Genomic DNA, 16,621 nt, shown 5'->3' with positions numbered 1-16,621 from the left:
GCACAAGCACGAAGAATTTTCTTTTAAAATGGCAGTTGGGAGCTTACGTAAGATGAGAATTGGAAGCTGTCAAATAGCTTATTTTGGGCAGAATTATTTTCATCCCAAAAAATACTGCTTTATTTGTATGGAAAATTTCCACCTGTCCTCCTTGATCTTAACCTCTAACTTGACTAAGTGAACAATGGCTCAGGCAGAAACCTTCATTTCAAACGTATTACAGATGGAATGCCAAGTTTATATTACATAAGTCACCAAATAAGTTTCAGCCAAAGCATTTTTCTAAGTCTGAAAACTAATTTCAAGGCTTTTAACAAGTGAGGATGATTGAAAAGTTTGTTGGTGCAAATCTCACTACAGGACTACAATGTATCCTCAGGCATCTAAAACAGTACCAAGGAAACAACATTATCACAGTTGCTTCTTTTAGTTGCAACATACAAGTTTTTGCTTGCATTTTTAGGTGATAAGTGTTAGAAGGGGGAGGATTATAATTTCAGTATTTATCCCCTCAAGTAATTACATATCAATATATTGTCCAAGATGCCATTCGATACTGCATATTTCTATGTTGCAAACAAAAACTGGTTGGTAAGTAACTGAGTTCATGGCAGTCACTATTTACATTAAAGTTTTTTTCAAGTAAAATTGAACAGACCTCAGTATCAATAATCTTGTAGGGAAAGAAATGCTGATTTCCACTACCTTGTGAAATAACACTTGGGAGTTCATTCCTGAATGGCCGAGCTCCAATTTTAAAATAGAGCCTCTAGTTCTAGACTCACCAATTAGAGGAAGCAGCTTGTTCAGCTGATTAAGTTCTTCCATCATTTTAAACACTTCAATTGGACAACTCTTTAATCTTCCAAACTCAAGGGAATGCACAAACCAGAGTGGTAATCTGTCCTCATTATTCAGCCTGGGTGCAAAGTATACAGATGAAGCACAAAATGAGTGAGATACCGTAACAGTATTTATTGTTAAAGATCAATGGTAAAATTGATCCTGCCACTTGTTCAATTTCTCAGTCTGAAGATTTCAATTGTGTTAATGCTCCTTACTTACAAAGAAAGCCAGTCAAAACTTCCATCATGTTTATTTAAAACAAAATTTCTAATAACTGGGAAAGAGAATTGCTCACCTCTCTCTTCAGTAGCCAAACAATTATTTGACAAAGCACTTAAGGGAAACAAAACCTAGCATTAAGCCAAAATGCATTTTAATAATTACAGAGTATAGGGAAGTGCTGTTGCTCAAGTTTTATTATAGTCAAATCATGTCAGTGCCCCATACCACCATTTCTGTTCCACACAGTCCAGACCATAAATTGTTTAATAAAGAGATCACTATAGTTAGCACAGCCTTTTTCTATAAAGTGTTGCAGACTGGTGGTGAATACGCAAGTGTCTATTTAACGAGCACTTTTATAAAAGACAAGGAAGCCACTTACTTTTCGCTTTTTAATTTCTTTTTCTAAACACAAATACATTAACAAACAGCATACAAACAGAGGTATCAGTGATTGAAATGGTGCATGAACTGCAATGGTACATGGTGCTCAGAGGCAGTTTGAGCCTCAACAATGGAATGATTTCTTCACGTTTAAACTTTTCATTCATTATAAATTTATTTTAAACAAGCGTATTTTTCTTGCCGTCCGAGCTGCTTTTTCAATTATACAATTTCACTTTTCGGGCAAGCAAGAGATAAGGAGAGCAAACATGGCCTTTGGAAACTTGTGCTTGGGAAAGCAGCAGAATCCATGTCAATTATGTCTCACATTCCACCATATTGTATTAAGGTTACAGAATGACATACATTTCACAGAAAACGGGCTTCAAAATGAACAATGACCCGGAGAAACACAACCGAACCTTGGACCAATGAACAGTGGGTTGTGTCCCCCTCACTTTGAAGTTATCAAGAGTTTACATGAGGTTTGTGTATTGATGCAATTAACTTCCACCATTTCTCCAGACTCCAAAATACCATTACATACGAAAGCAAAGTTGTAAACTTTAAGCCCATACAACTTTGATGGGGGTGGGCCAACTGAGGAAATGTGATTGGCCAGCTGGTCAACAAATGGTTAACATTGGGTCCTGGCACACGTCCTCCAACTGCACTTCATTCAGTATGGTTATTTTTAAAAACCAGAGAAAAGCTTTAAACTTCAGAACATCAAATGTTCAAACAGACACTGCCAAGCATTCTCCATCAGTTCTTTGTCCAATTGGAAAACAAAAGTTAATGAGCAAACTATAAAAGTATCAGCAACACTTGCAACTGAGAAATTGTATTACTACGGTAAATACAAACTGGTAAGCAGTAAACTGGTTTGCAGTGTTGTGTTAAGAATTCACTACATATTTGGTGACAGTACAGATGTCAGAGACAAACAAGCCATGCAGTTCTGAACAAACAACAAACTGCAGAGGAAGAGAAAGAAAGCTTGCCTTACCTACATTTTGATCAAAATCTAAAAGCAATTACGAAGTTCAGATACTGTATCCAAAAGACATTTCGTACATGTTGAGAACACCCTTCATATTTGACCCAGCTTTTTAAAAAAAAATTTCCAAAAGGTTTGTGCTTGGTGCAACACAGACTATTTTGAAAAGTATGGGATAACTCAAAAACACCACAGTTCTACGACAGCACAACTTTCAATCTGAACAACTGATAAAAACAGAAGTACAGAGGTTTGTGAATGTAAGGGCACTTTTACTGTTTCAAATTAAAAGCTGGTTTGACCCAAGATCATTGAGACTTGAGCAGCAACAAGATTGTAACCATGGGGGTTCAGAGTGACTTGATCATAATGACCACAGTCACTGTCATCCAACTTTAACAACATGGTGAGCAAGGTGACACACAAGACAAAAACACTACATATTCCCAACCACACAAGGCCATGCAATAGCAACCATTACAACCATCAATTTTTTTTTGTTTTTTGTCTCTTTTCCAGGAGAGGGAGAAAGGGGGATGAGGGACAGGAACAGGTTGGCAGGTGGGGTGGGGCTGACATTAAAACCAGCATGTTTTCTAAAGACATGCCAATTCTATTTTCAAAACCCAATGGACTATGAAAAAAAGATATAAAAGTATTGTACAAGTTTACAGTGTCACCCTGGAACACTGGTTTACTTTTTTTTAAATTTTATTTTTGTCATTTTATCCATCAAAAATATAAACAAAAATGGATGTACCCAGTGTTCCAAGGGTGCTTTCGTTACTATTCTTTTAGCAAGTTACCTGTTCTGGGTCAATTGGAATGATACACAATTGAGATTGGATTAATTATATTTCACATAATAAGAGGGGAGAGCAGGTGGAGGACAGAATTGGTTATCAGCCTCATTGCTCAGAAGTTCTGAAGAATAGCTGTAATCTTAGGCTATGTTATTAGATAGATAAGTCATTTTCCAACTGAGAAAATGACACTATTAATTTTTTTAAAAATTCTTTCCTGGATTCAGCATCTTCAACTTTTACTAAAAAGTCACATGTACATTGAAGAGTGAGAATGCACTGTTCCAAATAATTATTTGGTCAGGAATAAACTTGGAGAGCACATCCTGAACTCATGATTCCACAGGTTCCTGAGACAACCACTGTTCAAAACTGGACTGCAGAAAGGGTCGTTGCTAGTTGAAATCTGTGGAGGCAGCAGAACCTTCTTGAAAATTACAGTTTACATATGCTACTAGATGTTTAACACTGTACACTTAACAAAGACAATCATTTAGACAAAGATTTTAACACTGGTGACTGACAGAATTTAAGCGTGAAATGCCAAGTAGGCATGGGCAAGTCATGCTTCATGCAAGAGAACGTGACATTTCTCCTGCTTCCCACCAAATCAAGGATGCCATAGGATTCAGTCATACTGCTGCAAGTGTGGTCTAAATCTTATGTTTAATAATAAATGAGAGAAGCAATAATTAAGAACTGACAAGATGCGAAACAAGACAGATTGAGTTTTATGACCATTATGTAGTCCCATTTCTTTCACATGACCAAAATGGTAGAACCAACAAAATCAGCAACAATGCCATCATGGAATGTACATAAAGGATATGAGGAGCTAAGGAATACCATTTAGAAGCATATGATTTAAAAACAACTATCATAGCTAAAAATGGGATTTAGACTGAGCTGAACCATGGGGGAGACAGAGACACACAACAGGGTTATTTTAAACAAGATGAAGTCAATTCATCCATGCTGTGCAGAGACAGCCTCAACATTTTTTGAGGAGAAACACAAGGCACAAAGAAAAACTAGATCCCTTAGCATGACAGCACACATGACAGCAGCAGCCAAAACCATTTAGACAGAATAAAGGATCAGAAGAAAAATACACTAGTACTGTCACATTGCAATGGTGGAGAGGGGAGATGAAAGCACAGGCTAAGGAGGGGTTGGCGGGTGAGAAAACAAAAAAAGAGACGGGGATGAGAACAGACAGGAGACAGGGATCAATGTGGTTTATCGCCATATTCTCTTTTTGATGCTTTGCAAAAGTATTGAGAAGCTATGAAATATCTATTATTAGCAGTAACTTAAACCAAGTGATATTCAACATGATGTGCCAGATGTAGAACTGGTAGTGTTATTGCTAAGATTTCAGCAAACAGAAAAAAGGCTGATGTTGCCTTGCACAGTAGTCAAATTCCTTCCAAAACCAGAGATTATTTTTCAGGGAACCAGAGCTCAACCATACACAGGCAAGAAGCAAATGCTAGCCCTGCCAGCAACATGAAACATGCAGAGAATGATTTTTCATACAAACGTGACCGAAAAAATGTGAATGAGCAAAGCAATTCAGGAAGCCTGAAATTTAAAAGCAAACCAAGGAAAGCCAACTTACTATGGATCATAGAGACTGATCCAAGCAGAGGAATGACCTAAATGCGACAGGAGAGTTCTGCCAACTTCAGAAGTCAGATGGCACAAAGCTAGGTGAAAATCAAGAACCATTTCAAGTGCATTGGAATTCACTATCTTTATAGTTCAGGTCTCCTGCACTTTAAATACATGGCATCATCAAAACATACAGTTAAAAACACCAAGTTGATCAGCAAGGTGGACACTGGTATTGTGGAACAATCTTTTCAGAGTGAAACAGCCAAATTAAACCTCCCAAGTGATCAAAAGCACTGAAGTTCAGATTTTTACTATTTCAAAGCATCCTTCATATACACTGACAGAAGTCATACTGCCAAAAAGTGTCATAACATCCTCCAGATCTATTATATGCCATGCCACCAATGTAAGGGCTGCAATTCTAAAATGCGCAATTACACTGACAACTTAAGTTGCATATCCCAAAAGCAAATCAAATTGGATTTCTGAAGTCTCATAAACAAAGATGGCCAGTTTATTACTGTACTACTGTCTGCACTGAATGAATCCAGTAAATTACAGGCATTTGCATAATTATAATTAAACTGTCCAGCAGGTTTGAGTCTCAAGCCTGAAAAGACAAGCAGCACAAGTTTAACTACTGAGAAAACCAATACAGTTCAACAATGGATTCCATTAACTGAACACTAATCCAGCAACAGGTTCAGTTTAACAATCTCCTTAAAAGAAAGAGGGCCACAAAAGAATCTACTTTGTGGTGTACTCTACTAGCTCTTCCCACGATCAGCAGCAACCTTCCTCATTTTGAAAAAAATCTACTGGCCTCCTCAACTAACCTTGAGATTTCATTAGAAGAGGATCTGAACTAGTTGCAAGCAAAACCCTCAACGTGGTTCATTCCAAAACAAGTCTAAGGAGTCAAGCAAATAACTGTACCCAATTAGAGATTTTTTTTTAGAAAGAAAAAGCTGCACTATTCCCAGCAGCACAAAATTTAGTATTTTTGAGCAACTGCTTTATCAAAAATATCAATTGTGAAATACTGGAAAATATTCATTAGCAATCTGTACTTGCAAGTGATGAACAAGCATCTACAGTCCAATCTTAAACATGCACTTTGTTTTTTATGCAAACCAACATCACGTTAATTCAAATATCATTTCTGCAAGCCTGGCAACCCTGCACGAAGATTCACAAGATAACTTCGCACCACTTCTTTAAAAATCCATTCCCAGACTTTGGAAACATTTGTAACAGCTTACGTAACTTTCCAGAGAGAAAATAAGGTGAGTGTCACTTTACCCAGAAGTACAGCAAAGGGAGGAAGTCCACAGCAAAACAAAGTGAGAGCAGGAGACAAGAGAATACACGTGCAGACAGCTGCAATCAGACAAGTCACACGCGCCATGCCACCGCATTTGAAATGGAGTTACCAGTTTAAAAAGTTAAAAGCAATTGCGCTGCGCTGCAGGCTGAGAACATCCACTCAGCTTCCGTGTATCAGAAACTGCTCAGGAAGAGCTGCAAGTTCTTTCAACTATGACAGCAACCTAGATAGGGAACATCACACGTTTGCAAGTACTAGGGGTGGGGCAGAATAGGTGGATAGAAAGAACATTTTATTAACGGTTTATTTTTAAAATACATCATTTATTACAGGTCTTCCAAGTCTCTTTCAAAGGGCCAATGTGGATTTAAGAAAGCCTTGGCGTTTGGAGCAAAATGCAGACCATGGTATGCAAATAGATCTGTATCTGTTTTCACTTTCTTCGTGTAAAATCTTCCTCTCGAAGAATGGTCCAAACATTTGCCAAATATGCCAGGATGATTAAGGTTAGGTCTGAAAAAACCATTCAAGGACATAAACTGGGAAGAAAGAAAAATCCAACCACATTTTGCATGTTAGCCAGCACTAAACTGGAGCCCCAAATTCTGGCTACACTGAAGAAAGGTCAATTGAACCACAGAACATTAGGGCTTTTTTTAAAAAATAAAAGAAATTTACTACAGCCGCCGGAGAAACACAAGTTTCGTGCCGAGATGATTTGCCATTTTTTGTGAACTAGAACTGTCCGAGTAACGATGCAATTTATTTTCCCAAAAGACTGCCAATTGCTTGTAACAGGAACTTGCTAAATGTGAAAAGCGTGCCTTCTTTCTCAGCCGACAGTCAGAAATCCACATCCTTTAGTTGCTTGGTTTTATGTTGGAGCGAATTTCTTGGCCTGTGCTCGCACTCGTTTTTCATACTCTACTCTGTTCTGGCTGTGAATGGGGGAAAAAAAACATGAAATATGAGTTGTTACAGATTTGGGAGAGAACAAAGATCTTGGAATATTTTTCTTATATAAAAGTAAAGGACAGTGGATTATTCAAATCCCCAATTAGGTAATAAACCACTTTTATAAAAATCTATGCAATGTGCACCATTGAGAAGATACCAGTACAGTTTCTACATTATTTCTGGATCCATAAACATCATTTTGTTTACAGGTGGTCCATGGCCTCAATTCGAGAGAAGTGTGCGCAGAAAATGCTGAAGCTGAATTTAGCTTATTCAAGTCCAACAGTGGAGACAGGAATCCTCATTGCAAGTCTATATCCAATTTCAGCCTGGATCTCAAAACAAACATGCATCCCTATCACCTGTACTCATTCATTTAATAATAAAGAGGAGCAACAGCAGAAGCAAGCTTTAAAATAATTTAATTCACATACCATGTGATCTGCTGCCCACCTTAAATTTTTAAATATCTCATGTAGAATCACAGCATGATTATGGCATAGCCGGCAGACATTTGGCCCCAATGCAATTTTAAGCTGTACTTGCAGAGTTGACTAGCCCTTTTGTAAACTGATTAACTCTGCCTCCACACTCTAGCTGTATATTCAGATTCTGACCAGATGATACCAATGCTTTGTTTTGTCACTTTTCTTTTGCTATTTACTTTAAATTGGTATGCTTCTATATCTGACCTTTCCAACAATGAGAACCATTTCTCCCCATCTTGCCTATCCAGGTCCCTCATATTGAGTACTTCTCAAGTCACCCCTCAACTTCTCTTCTCCAAAAGAGAAATCTTAACTTCTCCAAACTATCCATTGAAGTCCTCATCCCTAGAATCATTTGCAAAGCTTGCCTAAAGCAACTGCCAGCACATCCTAAGAACCTTAAACATCCTTCCTAAAAGATGTGGTCCAGAACTATACAAATACTCCAGTTTAATCAGAATCAGGTTCATTATTACTTTCTTGCTTTTCCTTTCCTAAAAGAAAAGATAACATGCTAAACCTTTTAGACATGTGCTCATCAGGCCAAAAGAGAAATTTCAAAGGAATACAACAATTTGTACTCAAAGGAGAAAGGAATGTTGGATGACTGCCCAAGTCATTGCTGTTGAGAAAGCAACCAAGGGGGCCTTAATCTTCAAAAGAATGTTCAATGATTGAATCTATTCCATTTGTGATATTAGTTCACAATGTGTGCATCTTGCTTCTCGACAGCCTTCTAGTAATCAGGCAAGTTATAAGGTTGATTAGTCTTAATGTGGATATTACCTCATGATCAAAAAATACTACCCCATCTAACAGCATTATTTTGGGTTTTGCAAGCACAGTTGGTCGAGTATTGTTATGCTACACTTATTACAAATAACCAAAAAAAGGAACATGCTGCTTGATTTAAATCAGCCAATCATTGGGATACAAGGTTTATTTACATAACATTGCATCAGCACTAATTCATAAACAGTAGTCAAGCATGTGAAAAGCAAAACACCTTTAGAATGACAGCAGCACAGTTAGTAGAAAATATCTCATTTACAGCAAACACACAAAACAGTTTTATATAACTGTTCAAAGTTTTGCTACGCTGCCTTTCGGAGGTCACAGATGGCAAACCTGAGATTTCACTGGTCTGAAAATGGCAGTTTCTGGTCCATTTGACAGTATGGGTAATACACAATGAATAATGATCTGATCAGAAAAACAATTATCCTGCAGGGATAACTGATGCATTCTATTTCCACTAAACAATTAAGTGTGCTATTAGATAAACTAACCAACCAAATATGTTCAAGCCTTATACTTGTTCAGTTACCATGCAAGTTGGGGAACCTTGCCGTTTTCATCATGGCAGCACTGTACCTTGAGTGAACTCACCAATCAGCACCCATTGCTCCTCTGACACAAATTGTTGCAATTATCAACACCACCCTGATCAACTCCAGTACCTCAACAAAAAAAGTTAAACATGATCTGCTGTTAATAAATCTACGGAGATATCCATAAAAATATGTCCTGGTGAAAGTTAAATTTTGTCCCAGAATATCATTCTGAAAGCTCTCACATCTGAAGTTAATTAACTAGCAAATGACTCAGGTTACGCATACACCCTTGGCATTTGCAATTCACCTGTCCTCTGGCCCCATTCCTATATGGATGAATGATTTGAAGATTGTGGCTCACATGGCCACAACCTTTCTTATTTCCCTTGGTATCCTTAGATTCATCTCATTTAGCTCTGCTGACTTACCCATTTGGGAGTACAGCCAGCATACCCAAGCCTAGATGATTAAGAGAAATCAAGTAGTATATACATACAGAAGATTTTATGTCAGCTGTCACATTCTTATATTTACCTTTTTCAATGCTGTGTATAAATGACATTAAATCAAAATACTGTCTTAGCATGCGAATTCAAGAAACATTCTGTGATTTGCATTTCCAGGCAGAAATTCTAGGCTATGATTTAAGCCTCCAAATCTTCTAGTTCTGAATCTAACTGTTCAGATTCAGCTTGTGATTACATGTTTATCTGAATTTAGTTAGCAAGCTTCCATCTAAGAGCAATACTTGCAAAAGACTAAACATCATTAATGGATAATCAACCACATATTATTTCATAAGCTGTATGAGGTACATCACTGAATAAAGGTAAAGCAAAGTGCAGGCAGTATTATTGTGTTCAGTCTGTAGATAATCCCTACATTAGAACCAGGGAATTAAGCTTTTGCTATAATTTCCCAACATCACACCATCCAATCAAAATACAAAAGGATAGCAGGACTAATGGCTCCAGAAATATCAGACAATTGTTGTTAACTATGAAATGGATTGTTCAATGAAATCAACATCAGGGGGAAAAAAAGAAAAATTAAATAGGGTCACAGTGATTCAAATAACTTTTCCTCTAATAGAATTAAGCCAAGAGGTCACTATACGGGGAGTATAACTGCAGCACTGGGCGCACTAAAGCCATGCATTTGTTAACAAATCCTACATACCAGTAGATTGTGTATGCTTCTGCTTGTGCTGGGTCTTGAATGTTTGGTTCGTTTAGAAGTTCTTGAATTCCTAGTAATATCTATTTTTTTAAAAAAAGGATGGGTTAGTGGTGGAAAATAAAACAAGTACTGCGGAGCAGATTCCACAAAATATATTGAAAAAATGAAAATTATTTCTGACCTGCTTAATAGTAATAGCAGGTCTCCAATCCTTATCTTCCTCTAGAATGGATAGACACACAGTACCAGAGGGATACACATTCGGGTGGAATATTGGAGGCTCAAATTTACCTGTGATTGGTTTAAAAAAAAACTTTACCTTCAATCGTGTAGGTTGAATTAATAAGGATATACACAAGACTGCCCAGCGACAGTCAGAATGAGCAAATTTGTATTCGCACCATACTCCTCCTGCTCTGGTTACTCATACCCAAAAATACACAACTGTTGCAAGGTTTTCAGGTTGCGTTTGTTTTACACAAAGCTACTTCTGCTGCCCTTTCCCCATTTCAATTCCTCTTCAGGAGGGGGTAATAACCTTACAGAAGGAGGCCTGATCTATTGCACGTGAAACAATAGTTTTTTACATTTAGGGTTTAAAACAGACATGAGCAGGTACCACCTAAAGCAAAGAATCTTCAGATGAAATATTTACTTTACATTAAACAGTATGGATCATGAGCATGCACATTCATCCATTCAACATAATGACATGCCATAATAAGGTGTACAGAAGGCTAGGTCAACTGTCAAACTAGACTACGGTTACAGCTGCCACCACTTAAAACATGTAGTTACCTATGCAGTCCAGAAAAACTAGGCTGCAAATGTATCTCTTGAATAAATACCAATGCCTCAACAGAAAAAAAAGAGCAATACACAAAGTATATTTCAGCCAGAAGTAGCCACATTTAGGACAAACTGCCTTCACATTAATGGTTTTTCCATAAAATACAGCTTAATTGCAACCAGTCAATGCTTTCTACCAAGGGCAGTTGCGAGGATTCATGGAATCACTCAACTACGATGCTTTTAAGTCTAAAGGTCAGCAGAGGCTGCTGTGGAGCTTTTATGCCCCCTTAAAAAAGTGATTAGTAAACCTTTATATTTGTAGTACTTGATCATACAGAATTGCCAGTACTTCAGCTTCCAAGAACAAGATTCAACCAATGCCAGCTCAACCTTTACTTTTCACCCATTATCATTTTACCAAGTATGCAAATTACTCTGCACTTATACACAAACAATACAATGAAGCTGATTGGATATCCAGAGTTAGGTTTGTCCCAAAATGCCAAAATTGAGGAATTCCCAAGTGAAAATGAAATCCCCAGATGAATTTTAAATTGGGCGAACATTAAAAAGCAAAAACCTGAGATTGACTATTAAGTTGAAGAGCCACCAAGCATGTCTCATTTACTCCACAGAACTGACATTCAGTGGTCAGTTATTCAACTTCCTTCTTGGTTGAAGACAGAAACGCCTACACATGCTTACACTTTGGTGGCGATGAGGGGTAGTCATCCTTAAACAGCATCCGAAGCTTATACTGCCCACCTTCCCACGGCGTCTAGAAAAGAAAAATGCCTCAGTCAACCAAATACATCTAACCAGGTTACTAGTCAAGACTGCTTTAATGACTTGAGTCAAACACCAGATCACAGTTGTTAATATAACAGTCAAGAAAAAAAGTGGGTACAGAAAACATTCAACCAGAAATCCTTTTCAATATTATCAAAAGTTTCCTGAAAAATCCAATTGTATGGAAAGTTGTTCTGAAATGCTGCTTGATCCCTTGATTATAAAAGAAAATAAATCCATTACAAAAACTACTTTTAATGAGAATGTGGGGTGTGAAAGCCCAAAGCAAAACAGAGGATTGAGAACTCAAAATGCGATATCTAGTACAATCTAAATTATCACCAAAATACTGTCTAATTTTTAAGTACAGAAAACCATTCCAACACATAATCTGCATATCTCATGTGAGTGGAGGTGATCTTGATATCTCCCAAGGTTGAGTCTTTCTGCAGTTGAGGTCTTACTAAACTACTTCACAGGGCAATTAAAAAACAACCACATTGAGAGATTGAGATTGCTCATCAAAAGGGTACAAAATAGTTGAATATTTTTAATATGACACCATATTGACAAAGTGATCATGAAACTCAGATTTACCTAAACTGTCACTGGTGAATTCTTTTGCATTGGATTTTTATGAAAAGGACTAGGGAGTCTGCAAAGAAATAAAAAGCTTTAATAAATGCACAAAAAATCTGGTACATGTAGTAAAATGTGGGAAAATGCAAACTTGTCCACTTTGGTAGGGAAGACAGAAAACCTGTTTTTATTATATGACTACCTCTTATGCAAGAGACCATTACCACAGAACAAGAAAACAGAGGAGAATTTTTTTTCCAAACAACAAGTCTGCAGATCTCTTCCACAAAGGGCAGGTTTACTGAATATGTTTAATGTAGAGTTAGATAGATTCTGGATTGACTACGGAGTCCAAGGTTACAGCAAGGTAGAGATCAAAGGTCAGAGCTGAGGTCACAATCAGATCAGCCCATGATCTTATTAAATGGCCGAGAATGGATCAGTCATGCTCCTAATTCTGATGGATCTAATCTGGAATACTAGCCACAATACACCACTCTGAAATGCCTGCACTACTGTAAAACAGCAAACACTGAGTAGAGGATAGTTTCTGCAAATTTCACTTAAATCAGATGTCACCAACAAGACACTGTCAAAATAAACAATTTTCATAAAAATAAAGCTCAGCATTATTTTTATTTGACATTACTGGGGCTATACACCAGCACTTGGGGGAACTTTCAAGTTACTATATACGGGAAAAAAACATGGGAGACTGAAGCCTTTGACCTCAGCCCTGCACAAATTCTATGCTCTCTCCAATGTCAACATTCGTGACTGTCTCAGCTAGACTGTTTGCATAACCTCTTGCTGACAAGCTGAGTTTCCAACAATACCTCCATCTTACCAACAGCCTCCTCTAACAGTACTTATTCTCAACCAATCTGCTGGAATCACAAAAGTGTTGAAAATTAATAAGAAAGTCATAGAAAGACTGCTGGCACTTTTAAGATGTCAAAGCACTGGGGCTGGAGTATATGCATCCAAGATTTTTAAAGCGAGGAATTTCAGGAGTTCTGGCCATAATTTCAGCCATCCCTGGATTTGGGAGTGGTGCCAGACGAAGTGCAAACATTATCCTCACTACATTTTTGAGTAAGGCGATAATCTCAGCAATTATAGACCAGTTTGTGTTGGTGGAGAGAAAGCTTTGAGAAACAACTGTTCAGGATAGAATTAGCAGTCACATGGAAACAGGTGACTTAATTAGGGAGAGTCAGCACCGATTTCTAATGGCGAAACTGTATTTAACTGACTTGGAGCTGTTCTTTTAAAAAAAAGACAAGACTCAATGACGTCAACACTGAAGTGGTTTCTATGAATTTCCAGAAGGCATTTAGTAAAGCATCGCAATGAGATGGAAGTTACAGAATATCGTACAAAATGGACTGTAGCAACACGGATACAAAAGTAGTTGAATGACAGGAAACAGAATGACGGTCAATGGATACGTTTAGGCCTGGAGGAAGGATTCTAGTGGAGTTACCCAGGATCAGTGTTGGAAACTTCATTTTTCCTGATACGTAATGCTCTAGATCTTAGAAATGCAGGGGAGAATTTCAAAAATTGGAGATAACAACTAGGGGCACAGCTTTAAATTGAGGGATGAAAGATACAGGGCAGATGTCAGAGGTAGTTTCTTTACTCAGAGTACTAAGGGAATGGAACGCTTTGCCTGCAACGGTAGTAGATATGCCAACTTTACGTACATTTAAGTCGTCATTGGACAAGCATATGGACGTATGTGGAATAGTGTAGGTTAGATGAGCTTCAGATTGGTATGGCAGGTCGGCACAACGTCGAGGGCCGAAGGGCCTGTACTGTGCTGTAATGTTCTATATAATAGAAATGAGGGGGAAAAGAGTGTAGAACTCCAAAATGGATATTGACAGGTTGAATTCTAAAGTGGTACAGGGGCAGAAGGACCTGGATGTCTATATGCACAGGTCATTGAAGGTGGCAGGAGAGATGGAGAGAAAAGGTTAAAAAAAGCTGAAGAAAGCTATGTGCTTTGCTAGTAGGAATATAAAGTAGTACAAGCGCAAAGTCATGATGTTGACCTTGTTAGACCTCAGTTGGAGTACTGAACACAATTGTGGGAGACACATTATAGGAATCTAATGCACGCATTGGAGAGAGTGTGAAGCTATTTAAAAGAATAGTTCCGGATGAGAAACTCTGGTTTGAAAATAGATGAAAGTAGTTCATAGTATGCCTACAGTGAGAAACAGGCTCTTCAGCCAAACAAGTCCACACTGATCCTCAGAGCATCCCACCCCCTCTAACTCACCTAATCTACACATCCCTGAATGCTACGGGAAATTTAGCATGGCCAATCCACCTAGCCTGCACATCTTTCTGGGAGGAATCCCTACAGACATGAGGCGAACTCCAGACAGTCGCCCAAGGGTGGAATCGAATCCGGGTTCCAGGCGCTGTGCGACAGCATGTTGCACTCAGATGTGACAGCAGTTTTCGATATCATGAGCAGACCAGACACAGTCAGTAGGGAGAAGCTGTTCCCACTTATTCAAGGAACAAGAACAAGAACAAGAACGACAGGGTATAGATTTAAAGTGATGTACAAATGAAGTGAGGGTGGTGCTGTTGGGGGAAAAAAAAGTTTTCCACACAGCAAGTAATTAAGGCATGGAATGGACTGCCAGAAAATGTAGTGGAGGCAGGTTCAAATGAAATATTCAAGAGGGCTTTGGATTACTATTTGGATAAAAATGGTACGCAAAGGTATAGGGATAAAGCAGGACACTGCCCGGAGTCAATGATGCTTGTTTGAAGAACTGGTGTTGGTACAGTGAGCCAAACGGCCTCCTTCTGCACTGTAACAATGTTGTGAGAACACAAAGTGGAGAAACTCAGGAGGTCCGGCAGCTTTTGTAAAATCCAATACGATTCCTCTTTGGAACACATTGAACTTAAACCATTAACTGGTTCTCTCATCACAAATGCTACCAGACCTGCTGCATTTTGCTGGCAATTTGTTTTTATTTTAGATCTCCAACATGTGCAGTACTTAGTTTTATCTGTGTGAAACCATGTTGTTGCTGTTAATTAAAAATGCCTTACATGAAACACCAGCAAGCAATCTGTAGTGGCATACATTGAACACCTGATACCATAGAAACACTGTCCCTGGGCTCCAACTGAACAGCTTTTTTCAGACTCAAAGAGAACTGAAATCACCACTGTCAAAGTGGGTGCTTAGCACAGTGTGAATTTGGTCCTCAGTTCCCACTATTAACTGAAGTTTTAGACAGGAGGAAATCTTTATGTGCTCAGTCCTTGCTATTATAAGGCAACAGCATGCCATATTGGAGAAAATAGCAGTACTTAAGAGAATACTAACAAAATTATTTAGGAAGGGAGAATGAAAATAGCAATGGAGTAATAATGACAAAGATTTAACATTTCACTCAATTAGACAACATTTCCAGCACTATCAGGGTAACCTGTTAAGCTGCCACAGAATTAAAGCAATTAACAAAAGAACTAGATGGCAAATGAGAATTGTGTGAAAAAAATGCAACCAAGTCATTATCTGGAGGGAAATGCCTAGAAAATTACAGAACCAGATTCAATAATACATTCCTTCCAGTATTTATCCATATCTCTTTGCAAAGTTCAAGAGCTGGGGTTTCAAAGAGTGTGGGAATGCCTGAATAGCTCCTTTGAAAACCTGGTACCAATTATTTGCTTTCTTTATTCTGCATCACCACATGATTCTACAAATGTAATCCTTACTCAATTAAAAATAATAATCAGTTGTCTTTGGCATATTTTAAGAAATAAAATTCATATTGCTAATAAGTGCAATGATTGAAGGAAGCCATTTGACCAGTGGCGGGAGTCGAGGGTGCAAGAGAGGACCGCTGCTTTTTCACTTTGAGGGACTTGCCTCGGACTCGGCGGCCTCTATTTGTTCAGCGGCGGGAGTCGGGAGCACGTGAGGGGACAGCTGGGAAGGCTTAGTAGGAGCAGACATGGAACGGCTGAGTAAGTGAGGTAATATATTTGGGCAGTCGCTTTACCCAAAATACTACTTAGAAAGTGTCTCCCACCCATCCTCCTCCTCTAACCAAAAACAAAAAGGCTGTGAGCACCGATTTGGTAAGGTTATTAGTTTTTTTTCCCTTCGCAATAGTCTGTTTAGGAATTCAGAACAACGTTAGGGCAGTTGAATGCTCCTTCTGTAGAAGGTGGGAGGTAAGGGTCACCTCTAGTGTCCCCGCTGACTTCATCTGCAGGAAGTGCACGCAACTCCTTGGAGCTCCTTGGAAACTGCATTA

At 38.3% G+C, this 16,621-nt stretch overlaps 1 protein-coding gene across 2 annotated transcripts in view; it reads right to left on the bottom strand.

Moving 5' to 3' along the window:
* Positions 1 to 955: 955 nt before the first annotated feature.
* LOC125447067 (SUMO-conjugating enzyme UBC9) overlaps positions 956 to 16,621 on the bottom strand; it is a 38,168-nt gene continuing 22,502 nt past the window's right edge. For both annotated transcript variants that reach the window (XM_059640757.1, XM_048521148.2), the window contains 4 exons: positions 11,655 to 11,727; positions 10,339 to 10,448; positions 10,158 to 10,237; positions 956 to 7,137 (listed from right to left, as the gene is read on the bottom strand). In XM_059640757.1, the coding sequence (XP_059496740.1) occupies positions 7,074 to 7,137; positions 10,158 to 10,237; positions 10,339 to 10,448; positions 11,655 to 11,727 (327 nt within the window). In that variant the 3' untranslated portion in view covers positions 956 to 7,073. The remainder of the gene's footprint in view (positions 7,138 to 10,157; positions 10,238 to 10,338; positions 10,449 to 11,654; positions 11,728 to 16,621) is intronic.

The sequence above is a fragment of the Stegostoma tigrinum genome, chromosome 38 (genome assembly GCF_030684315.1).
Source record: "Stegostoma tigrinum isolate sSteTig4 chromosome 38, sSteTig4.hap1, whole genome shotgun sequence".
NCBI lineage: Eukaryota > Metazoa > Chordata > Chondrichthyes > Orectolobiformes > Stegostomatidae > Stegostoma > Stegostoma tigrinum.
Note: the sequence above shows the minus strand (reverse complement) of the source record. Positions and strands in the feature narration are given on the sequence as shown.